Here is an 11,882-nt window from a genome sequence, read left to right on the forward strand (position 1 = left end):
AGGCCTCACTCCTAAGCCTCTTCCTCTGTGGCTCAAACCACACAGACCTTGATTTCTACGAAGATTTGCTGTGCAGACACACCAAAACTATTGGGCTCCTCAGCCAAAATCTGGGCCCCGGGGAGCAGAACACACTGCTCTCAAACACTCCCTGCATTTTCATAGCATCACAGGATTCTGTGTAAAAAAGGCTGATGAAAGGAGCTCCACAACAGCCCTTAGGGCTGAGGGTTCCTGCACAGTAAGTTTTGACTACCATGCTGCCAATTCCATCCCAAGCATCCCTTGGGGAATTCTGTGCAACACTGAGTCCTCGGATCCACTTGATCCACGTCTGCTTTGCCACCACTGCCAAAGAGCTTTCACCAGTTCCACCAGTTGAACCAGTGCTTAGTGGAAAGCAAACCAGTATATGTACAGGGAACTGGGTCAAACCAGACCCACTGGGCCCTGGATGCCACAGAACTCCCACTGGCAGCTCTGGATATTATGGATAATATTTTTCAACAGGAACTGAAAGTATTTTATTTCTTTAAAACACAGCAAGTTTTCTCCCCAAAACGGCACCTTCAGAAGATCCAATGTGCTCTAAAGCACAAGAAAATGTAGATTAAAGAAAAACACGACAATGTCAGAAAGGAGCAAACAGCAAACTTGGCAAGAATTGATCAAGGGATGCATGGAAAGAGCTGAGGTACAGCTTCTCACCTGGAATCATAGCGCTGCAGCCCCAGGGTGACAGTGTAGGACACCACTCGCCTCCTGTTGTAGAGGTTCACCCCACTGTACTTCCCGGGGAGCCCAAACAGCAGGTCTGCAAGATACAACATGACAGGTCATCAGGGCACAACACAACACACAGGAGAGGGAAAAAACAGGGGTTTGTTGTGAGGAGTTTGAGTGAAAATTCCCCCTGGAAAGGTCTGTCCAGCCCTGGCACAGGTTGCCCAGGGCAGAGGTGGAGTCACCATACCTGTGGGATTTATCAGCTTTGTGGATGTGGCATCTGGGGACATGGTTAGTGGTGGCCTTGGCAGTGCTGCAGAGCGGTTGTACTTGATGATCTCCAAGGGCTTTTCTAACCTCAATAATTCTATAATTTCATGACTCTACCTCCATCTCATCTTGTGAATGAGCTCTCAGAGAGATTCCATGTGCTCCAACGGCCTTGGCAGTAGAGCGGTTGTACTTGATGATCTCCAAGGGCTTTTCTAACCTCAATAATTCTATAATTTCATGACTCTACCTCCATCTCATCTTGTGAATGAGCTCTCAGAGAGATTCCATGTGCTCCAACCACACTGAGCTCACACTCTGCATGCTCAAAAAATAACCTTTAAAGTAAACTTTAGGGTTACAAACCCCTTTTCAGACACATAATAGATAGTATCTGCTTCCTGACATCTACAAAGTTCCTTTACAACCAAAGGATCAAACCAGCATTTAAACCAGCATTTCCTCTGGCATTATGGAACCACTAATGATCTCACACATTATCAGAGTTGGGTTATTTTTTACTTAAGGGAGAAAAATACTCCTATGTTATCCATTGTCAACTTAGGCTGTGTGCAAGGAACTGTGTGTAAGGAACTGAATGGGCTTTAAGGTCCTTCCAACCCAGAGCACACTAGGGAGCAGGATGAATGTTCATTTATCTGTGACAATGGGGCAACCTGTGAATGTGGTAGAGGGAAATGCTAGGCTGGAGCATATTTAGAGTAAGAGGAACAAAAACATTTCTATTTTTACCTGCAGAAAGGAGCCTGACTGAGTGGAATTATTCCTCTTCTACAAATAAAGCTCTGAGCTCACACAGAGATGTAAAATGAGATATGACACAGACTGAACAGCTACATTTCAGCTGCTGTGAGTGACAAAATACCTCCCAAATTGGTACTATCAGCACTGCTGATGTAGGAATTGCTGAGGACAGGACAACTGTGGGAGCTGAAGGTGATTCTTACAGCCTCTCTGGCCCTGCAGCACCTCACCTTTGAGGGTGGCTGATGTCTGCAGTGTCTTTGGCTCATGCTGGTGGATGGTTTTGATGATATCTGGGTCAGCATTGAACTTCTCCCTGTCATTCTGCCAGAAGTTCCCTGGAGACAGCAGCAGGCAGCCGTGCTCTGGAAGCAGATTCCGCAGTTTCCTCAGGCCAGGCAGGAGGTCTGTGACCTGAAGGCAAACCTCCTCCAAGCTTTTCACGCCAGAGCTGCAAGGCAAACACAAGCGGGTGAAACCCAAACTGCACTGCGTGTGGTGACTCTCCAAAGCTGCTGAGGTGAGTGTCCCGGGGAGCTGTGTCACTGTGTCACTGCTCTGCTCCCTCACAACTGACGGCCAAGAGCTCAGGGCTTCCCTGGAAGTGTGTAGGGGCTCCAGAACCTCAACACCACTGCCATGGTGAGAGCTTTCACTCTTCACACACCCCAGTGCCATGATGTACAATTTAAGACACCTCCAGACAACTGAGAAAGTGTCTCCCTGGAATTCTCCTTCCAAGTTCTCAACCCTGTCTCCGTATCTCTCTCTACACACACAATTTTACAGGAATTCTGATCATCCTTCCTGACTTCTCTAAAATCGAATCCAAGGATTCACTGCCTGCAACTGAGTGTGATTCCAGAATTCCTTTGCATTGTGTGGAAAGGAAAATGCCTCACAGGGCCACAAATCCACTGGTATGAACTGGAACTCGTGTTTGTTCCCAAACGTCCTTCACCACAATGACATAATCCTTATCAACTAGCAATTCAAGCAGGACTCAGCATGGGCTCACAACAGGACCTGGTGTGAACGGTCAGGGGCAGAAGAAGCTGTTTGGACAGACAGGGAGGAGCTGCTGGTCCAAAAGAGACACTTCCCTCCACAGGATCTGCTCAGGAAAGGGTATTCAGCACAGGCCAAGTGAAGAATAGATCAGTCCTCCCTGGCTATGGCCTCACAGGGAGGTGGTTCCAGAGATTTTTTCTATAATGACTCCAAAGAACAGACACAAAAATCAATAAATGATGAGTTGTCTTCATGAAAATTCCCTCGGGAATCTGTATCCTGCAGCTGTATGGAAGGACACCTGGAAAAGTCACAGCTATCAAAAGACTGGAAAGTATGCTGAAAAATGTGACATTTAGAGGGACAAAAGCTTTGGGAAAGGAAATTTGGATGAACTGATGCATTGATGGCAGAGAAGCTGTGGCTGCTTCACCCCTGGAAGGGTTGGATGGGACTTGGAGCACCCTGGGCTAGTGGCAAGTGTCCCTGCCCATGGCAGGGGCGGAATGAGATGATCCTTAAGGTCTTTCCAACCCAAATCAGCCTGTGATTCCATGACTCTGTGATCATGGCTCCAGGAAGAACAAGATGACCATGGCCTGCACTTCAGCTTTTGTCAACTCTGAAACATACCAGTGATAACAGTTTATAGTGCAGATAAGCCCATGGACACTGTTATCTGTGAGGCAATCGCTCCCAGCTCGTGTCCCTGCTGGGATGCTGTGGGTGCAGAGTGACACCAAGACCCACAAACTGGGGCAGATTTCAGGACAATTCTGACTTTTAAAGTGAATGTTCTGACAAAAAATACAACCACATGTTCCCTGCTTTCACCTTAACCTTCAGTTCCTTCTGTACTTTGATAGAAAAGATTACAAAACAGAATATAAAAAAAAGCCTTTTTGCATATCATGAAAACAATCTGTGCTCAAAAGCAACAGACAAGAACTTCCTGATGACTTTTGAGGTAATTTCAGGATTCATCTCTAAATTAGATGCTTCCTGAAACATCCAAAATGGTGACTTTATCCCAAGGTTTAGGGCTAAAATGTTGAAGGATTTTTCTTCTGATTAATGATAATAAAAGTACTAATTTTGCTTCCATGCTGCATCACTGCTCAGCAAGGGCAATGGTCAGGAGAGACAAGGAGAATACAAGGAGATAAGGAGAGGACAACACAGTCCTGGGAGTTCTAATTGGGAACAGATTATTATCCTCTGGGATAAGAGAGTGAACACACGGACAGGTCAGTGCCAAGGCTGTGGAAGCTGGCAGGGAAGAGAAACAAAGAGAGCAAATCTGTACTTAACAGCAAAAATGGCTCTGCTAAAAACTGACCCCAGAGCGCAGCAGGTGGGAGCGAGGGATGGGTTGAAAACGGGACAAATCAGCAAGAGAGACCCTTAGGAATGAGGCAAGGAGAGCTGAGCAAGCATGAAAGTTTCCATGCCCAGGACAAATGAAGGAAATTCCTGGCTGGAAGGCTGAGAGATGAGCAGTGACTTCAAGCTCACCATTTCTAGCCCATCTGGGCAACTCTCAGCACCTTTACTCTCACTGAGCATGAGGAGGGAAATCTCTCTTAGACAGCAAACCCAGCCAAGAGCTTGGACAAGGGCTCCATAAACATGGAATTCTCAAAAAAAACACTTGAAACTCAATGGAAAACTTATTAAAATAAAACACAGAGTAAATTAAGGTAATTAAAAAAAGCATTCTTGGTTCTCCAGGAGAGAACATGAGTGGTCTCTTCTTTAAATTCCTGACACCCTGGGAGGGGAAAGCACAGCCTATCTCATCTCCTTGGGCCTCAGCAAAGCTTCTAGTGCAACAGCACACACAGAAAATGCTTCAGTTCACAGAAAAGACACAAAACTGTGGTGCAGAAAGAAGCAGGTTAGGTTTCCTGCTAGAAAAATGTCATGAAGCTGCTGACAGGGGAACCACCACAGAGGGAAGACAGTGGAATTTCTCCCAGACAGGGCAGAGAACCAGGATTTTAACAGGTTGTCCATCCATGGAAATGTTCAAGGCCAGGTTGGATAGGATTTGGAGCAACCTGTGCTAGTGAAAGGTGTCCCTGACCACTGCAGGGTGTGGAATGGGACGAGTTTAAGGTCCTGACCTCTCATTTTCTTATAATCTAGATAATTTTCCCCACCCAAAACTGCTCATCAGACCTTGAGGCAGTGGTTTACCTGTCCCTCAGGGCGTGGTTCCTGATCTCCTCCACCAGCTGGAAGACGCGGGACAAGGGGGAGCGGAACACATCCACAGCGAGGAAATTCTTGTGCCAGGGGGACACAGTGGCTTTCACCAGGATCTGCTGGATGTAGGCCACAGGAGCACCAACATACTGCAGGGAAAACCAAAGGGACAATGAGGCACCCAGGGAGTGGGAAGCTCTCACAAGGAGCACAGCACAGCTTGGCAACCCCTCAGGAAGGGCTCTGCCAGGCTCTGTTTCCCCTTCCCAAGTCAGAGGTGGAACATGACAGCGCTGACAGAGCAAGAACAAACAGAGTCTGTTTCTCCAAGAGGCAAAATGCCACTGATGGTTTTGGCAGCAGCCTAGGGAGCTGCTGTGTGAGACAGAGGAATGGTCCTGCTGGGTTTGGTCCCAGAAGGGAAGGCAGGAGCAGGGACTTGCTGCCTCTCACAGCGCTGCAGATCCCTCAACCTGTGTGAAAGGTTGGCCTTGATGCTCTTGAAGGTCTTTTCCAACCCCAATGGTCCTGTGTGGATCTGCTGTGTGCTCCAGGGGCACCTGGGGGTGCAGGAGGCAGCAAATGACCTCACAGTGGGAAGAGCATACAGAGAGCTAGAGCCACCAAGACTATTAAGCCTACAAGGAATTTCACAGAATCACTGAGGTTGGAAAAGACCTCCAAGACCATCGAGTCCAACCTGTGACCCATCACCACCTTGTCAACTAGACCAGAGCACTCAGTGCCACCTCCAGTTGTTCCTTGAACACCTCCAGGGAGGGTGACTCCATCACCTCCCTGGGCAGCCCCTTCCAATGCCTGACAGCCCTCTCCAGGAAGAAATTCCTCCTGAAGTCCAACCTGAACCTCCCCGGCACAGCTTGAAGTTGTTTCCTCTTGTCCTGTCTCTTGTTCCCTGGGAACAGAACCTGACTCCCTTGTCCTGTCCCTCCAGTTCCTTCTCCAAAGTCCCTCTGCAGCTCTCTTGGAGCCCCTTGAGGCACTGGAAGGGGCTCTAAGGCCTCCCTGGAGCCTTCTCTTCTCCAGGCTGAACACACCCAGCTCTCCCAGCCTGGCTCCATGGCAGAGGGGGTCCAGCCCTTGGAGCATCTTTGTGGCCTTCCCTGGACTTGCTCCTGCAGCTCCACATCCTTGTGCTGTTGTATTTAAAAGCTCAGGATGCTTTAAAAAGCATCCTCCTTCCCTTAGACAGTTACTCTTGAAAAACCTGACACTCCAGGAAGAAATTCCTCCTGAAGTCCAACCTGAACCTCCCCGGCACAGCTTGAAGTTGTTTCCTCTTGTCCTGTCTCTTGTTCCCTGGGAACAGAACCTGACTCCCTTGTCCTGTCCCTCCAGTTCCTTCTCCAAAGTCCCTCTGCAGCTCTCTTGGAGCCCCTTGAGGCACTGGAAGGGGCTCTAAGGCCTCCCTGGCTCCAGGAAGAAATTCCTCCTGAAGTCCAACCTGAACCTCCCCGGCACAGCTTGAAGTTGTTTCCTCTTGTCCTGTCTCTTGTTCCCTGGGAACAGAACCTGACTCCCTTGTCCTGTCCCTCCAGTTCCTTCTCCAAAGTCCCTCTGCAGCTCTCTTGGAGCCCCTTGAGGCACTGGAAGGGGCTCTAAGGCCTCCCTGGAGCCTTCTCTTCTCCAGGCTGAACACACCCAGCTCTCCCAGCCTGGCTCCATGGCAGAGGGGCTCCAGCCCTTGGAGCATCTTTGTGGCCTTCCCTGGACTTGCTCCTGCAGCTCCACATCCTTGTGCTGTTGTATTTAAAAGCTCAGGATGCTTTAAAAAGCATCCTCCTTCCCTTAGACAGTTACTCTTGAAAAACGGGCTCTGAAACCGTCTCAGAGCTTTTAACTCATCCCAACACCTCACATCTGACTAATAAAAGCCAAACACAGCCTGAATTTCCCAGTTACACAAAGCCACATCACCAGAAATATTGCCATGGAATCCCAGGCTGGGCTGAGTTGGAACTACCTTAAATTCCATTGATTCCACCCCTACCATGGGCAGGGACACTTCCTGCTAGCCCAGGTTGCTCGAGCCCCATCCAACCTTGAACGCTTCCAGGGAAGAGGAAGTCACAACTGCTCCGGGCCACAAAACTGCTCAGAGCAGCACACAGGTAGCAGAGCAGAGATGTTTCCTCACACCATGGACCTGCCCTGGCCCCCCAGGAAGACTCACCCAGTCAGGACGCTCGTTGGAGTCCCCTTGCTGCAGCCTCACGTCAGGAGAGGGGGGAGAGTAGTCCTTTACAGGGGTGCTGTACTCCACAGGGCCCGTCCCTGGCAGAGGCAGCTTCAGCAGAGGGTAGCTGGGTAGAGGAGAGACGCAGGAAACATTGGGATTTGGGGTTTTTTAACAAAGAAGAGCTCGAGAAATGGTTGAGCCATGAGAAATGGGCTCACTACAGCACAAGCTGAGCTGTGCAGGACAGGACACCGCTCCCAGGCAACCTGTTTGGTGTCCAAGAGTATTTCTCCCTTGGAAAGGGATAACTAAAAGTCCTGGGAGAGAAAGAACGGGTGTTCTTGCAGGATCTCACCTGAATTCCTCCATTACCTCAGTCAGTTGAGCTAAAAGCATCGAGTGAGGCCTTGGCTCAGTTGTCATGTATCCCACACAATCCTAGTGCATTCCAACAGCTGCTTCCCTGCCCCAAGCCCTTTATAATCTCCTCATTTTCCTCACTGAGAAAGTATTTACAATATTTGTCAATAACTTCATTGGACCCCAAAGCACTTTGAAGATCAGCAATGAGACACCAAAACAATGATGAAATATTGATCTTCTTGGTGCTTTGACACTACAACCCTCAGGTGATTACAGCACCTCAAACTGTTTGAAAGTCAAGAAACTGAGGGTTCCAAGAGCCTAGAACACGGTTTTCAGCTCCAAAGGGCTTTAAAGCAAACCAGAATGGACCTGGTGGGAAAAGCAAAGCTGCTGATACAGAGCCATTGATGGTTCCAGCATCAAAGTGAACCAGAGAACAGAACTTCCTCTTCTTGTCGCCTTACAGTTCCTGGTATGTTTTCCTGTTTATAGCAGGTTTTTCTGGCAATATGGCCAGAATAAATACAAAGGCCTTGGAATTGTTCTCATGCAATACTCTACCCACTTCATCAGGGATTAGCTTGGATCATCAAAGGCCAAGGAGGGAACAGGCAATGAGGCCTCAGAGGGAACAACAAAAGGATGAAAAGGAATGTTGGAAACAGAAGCATATTTGGCAGATTTGATTTTTATGGGTCTGACAGAAATACAACATCTAATATCATTTCCTTGTGCAATATGAGGAAAGAGGAAAAGGAACAACAAAATAAAACAAAATCATTTTGTTTGATAACCAAAATGATGGAACAGATTGAGGAGGGAGGATTTTTTTCCTAAATGATTTTGATATTGATGAATGTGTCCAGAAGTGTAAGGAAAACACTTGAGATTCACACAAGGAGCTTCTGCAGAGGTGGATCCCTGTGCAGTCACTTGTGGGATTGGAGGAGTCACAACAAACAGCTTTGGTAGATCTTGAATCATTTAAAATCAGAGCGACTGAGCTGGAATGGCCAAAACCCTCCAGGAGCCATGTGGGATCAGCATAGGCTGGCGTGGGAGGAAGGGAGGGAGCGATGGATGGAGAGCAGCCCTAAGGAGAAGGATTTGGGGGTACTGGTGGGTGAGAGGCTGGACATGCCCCAGCCCAGAACCCACTGGGTTCAGAAGCAGTTGTGACACTTCTCTGGTTGAAGATTCACCCTTAGAACCAGGCTACTGCCAGACACATCTGCCACGGGCAGGGACAACTTTACTGGTCCAGCTTGCTCCAAGCCCCATCCAACCTGGCCTGGAACACTTTCAGGGAAGTGCTGTGCCTTTGAGGCTCCAGGCAATCCATCTTCCCAACCCATCCAAGTGTGTCATCCACAGCCACTGCTCTCCCCACCTGGCACAACCCACACACCTGGTGAGCACACTACTCCCTCATCCAGGTCACCCCCAGCCATGTGGATCAGACCTCAGGGCTTCCCACTCACTGCTGACAGAGCTCTGGGAGCAACAATGTGCAGGAGAGGGTTGGGAGAACAGCTGGGAAAGGTGAATGACCTAAATTCCCAGATCTGTCTGCAAAATCACCCTTTGGCCATGCCCACAGGTGTCCTGTCAGTGCTGAGTGTGCCGCATCAGGCACTTCTGGGCCCTGTTATGCCCTTTCTCTGATTGAGGCCACAAAAGATTTAACACAGCAGCTCTGTACCACAGAAATTTGGGGGGAAATCAGTATTTTAACAATTTTTTTGCAAACCCATCCCTGGAGATGGGTGTGTGCTGCTCCACCACATTGGTTCTCAGCCACCAGTACATTTCCACCCCAATAAAACCTCTTCATCACCAAGAAAGTGCAGCGGAGATGTGTCAACTCCTCTATTACAGATCCTCCTGCTACCTATGTACCTGTTGCTCACTGCAGCCTTGGCTTTCCCTAAGGAAACCACATGAGAGGCTGGGAAGGAGGGAAGTTCATCCAACAGTGTCAGTCCGTGCACAGCTCCCAGCTGGCTCACGGTTGCCCAAGGCCTCTGAGAAGGTGTCACAGGACAGGTGCCTGATGGTGGCCATAGGAAGGTCAGTTAAGAACTCAGGATTTGTTTTTTCCATTGTTAAAACCAGTTTATGTTCCTGTGGAGGGGAAGCAGCCAACCACTCCCATCCTGAAGGACAAGCAACTCCCAAAACCCAGGACACAGCAATACACAGATGCTTCAGGGCTGATTTTGAATGTCCAGTGACTTTCTTCTTATTTTGTTGGGTTTATTTTTCACTTTAGGGTTTATAAACATGCCCAAAAGATGGGAAAGCACATGAAGTGCATGGAAGAGCAAAGGGCATGAAAATGAGGGGAAGAACAAGAGAAATTTCTGATGGAAGAAAGATAAAATCTAGAGATATCTCAGACTGCACTGTCCTCCTCAGGCCTTGGTCAGGGCAGACCTGCTGGTATCTACATCAACACCAGCATCTACCTGCAATCTGATCTAGTCATGAATATGGAACAGGATTTGTGATGTAGGAAAAGCTCTATGTGCTGCCTCCAATCCATGTTTTTAATCCATCCCCACAGAGGGCAAGGAAGAGCCAAGAAACATGTAATTGTTTCATTTCCCCATAAACTGATGAGTCCTGATTCCAACACTCCTCACTGCTAGGGACACTGGGGTACAACACTGCTCACTCGTGGCTCTGCTCTCAGGGGTTCTTGCCTTCAGCAGAGCAAGAACTTCCATCATACTGTCTTCAAATATTGGAAAGATGGCATGTCGGGAAGGAGTTCTTGGCTGTGAGGGTGGTGAGGCACTGGCACAGGTTTCTCAGAGCAGCTGTGGCTGCCTGATCCCTGGAAGTGTTCCAGGCCAGTATGAAAGGGGCTTGGAGCAACCTGGGCTAGTGGCATTAAAGACTAAAACAGATCCTGTTGCCTGTACACACCTTTGAGTAGGTACTACAGCTCTTACTGCAACATCTGAACTGTGTAAATTGCTCGTGGCATGGCTTCCAGCAGAGCTCAGAAATAAGACTCACTCTTGGGATTCCCATCCTTGAGATTTGGGGATTGGACTAGATGACCTCCAGAGCCCCTTCTAACCCTGACTGCTCTGTGATGCTTCTCCCAAGCTGCCTCCCCCTGAGCCAAGAACACAGATATATGTCCCCACATGGGAAACAGGGACATATTCACTGAAATCCCAGGGATATATGAAGATTCATGTCTGTGACAGATTTGGGAATGGCTGATGGAAGAACACATAGAGTGCACATTCCAGATGTCACTGGTTGGAAGTTACTTCAGTAAGATAAAACCTTAGTGCTTGAATTTATTCAGCCTCACACAGGCATGTGACACTGTCTGCTCCTGCCAGCGACACTGGAGACAGAGAGATAAGGATCATTCCAACCCACCCTCTGCCACGGGCAGGGACACCTTCCACTCGTCCAGGTTGCTCCAAGTCCCATCCAACCTGGCCTGGAACACTTCCAGGGATGGGGCAGCCACATGTGCTCTGAGCAACCTGGGATGTGACAGGCCTGGATCATTCCCACAGGCATGAGGCACCTGGGGGAGAACTGCACCACCTAAGCTCCAGGGAAGGGATTTCCAGCACTTGGATTCGACTCTCCTCCCACTTCTCTTTGTTAGGGATTTTTTTTGACCAGCAGGGAAGGAGGTGAACACCTCTAAAGAGAGAGGAGGGAAGCACAGCAAGATCTAAAATGGCCACAAACTAAACCACAAGTTCCACCTCAACCTGGGGAAGAACTTTCCACAGAGGGTGGCATAGCACTTGAATAGCTGCCCAGGAGAGCACAGACTCCCTCTCTAGAGACATTGCAAATCCACCTGGACATGTTTCTGTGTCACCTGCTCCAGGTGATCCTGCCTGAGTCGGGGGTTGGACAAGGTGATCTCCAGAGGTCCCTCGCAATCCCAGCCACTCTGGAATCTCACAGGGATGACAGGAAAGCTCATGAAGGGTTTGAAAAAGCTCTTTTTTGATGCGCCTGTCACTATGCAGCCTGAAACCCTCTGAAAAGCCAGAATAAAGAAAAACTAGATGATGTAACAAGTTGGAGTTTGTGAATTGAAGCATTTTTGTTGCTAAGTACGAGGGAGGTTCAGGCAAAAATGCTCATCCAAGTACCTTCCATATTTTCAAGACAGCTCCGAGGGCCAGGATGGAACAATGCCAGGTGGGCCCCAGGCAACTGGTGACACACCAGAGCTCAAACCCCACCCGTGCATGTTCCTCCTGCCTAGAAGAGCAGCCCAGAGCTCCAGCACCCTGGAGCAGCCTCAGCTGGAGAGGTTGGAGGGAAGCAGAGAGCTGCCAGGGAA

At 48.9% G+C, this 11,882-nt stretch overlaps 1 protein-coding gene across 1 annotated transcript in view; it reads right to left on the reverse strand.

The window, feature by feature from the left end:
• LOC103808295 (sterol regulatory element-binding protein cleavage-activating protein-like) overlaps positions 1–11,882 on the reverse strand; it is a gene marked incomplete at its 3' end in the record, with an annotated part of 23,614 nt that overhangs the window by 7,706 nt on the left and 4,026 nt on the right. The window contains exons 2-5 of the mRNA XM_009081070.1: positions 7,175–7,304; positions 4,972–5,129; positions 1,992–2,212; positions 709–814 (exon numbers count right to left, since the gene is read on the reverse strand). Coding sequence (XP_009079318.1) covers positions 709–814; positions 1,992–2,212; positions 4,972–5,129; positions 7,175–7,304 — 615 coding nt within the window. The remainder of the gene's footprint in view (positions 1–708; positions 815–1,991; positions 2,213–4,971; positions 5,130–7,174; positions 7,305–11,882) is intronic.

The sequence above is a fragment of the Acanthisitta chloris genome, unplaced genomic scaffold (genome assembly GCF_000695815.1).
Source record: "Acanthisitta chloris isolate BGI_N310 unplaced genomic scaffold, ASM69581v1 scaffold6298, whole genome shotgun sequence".
Classification (NCBI taxonomy): Eukaryota; Metazoa; Chordata; class Aves; order Passeriformes; family Acanthisittidae; genus Acanthisitta; species Acanthisitta chloris.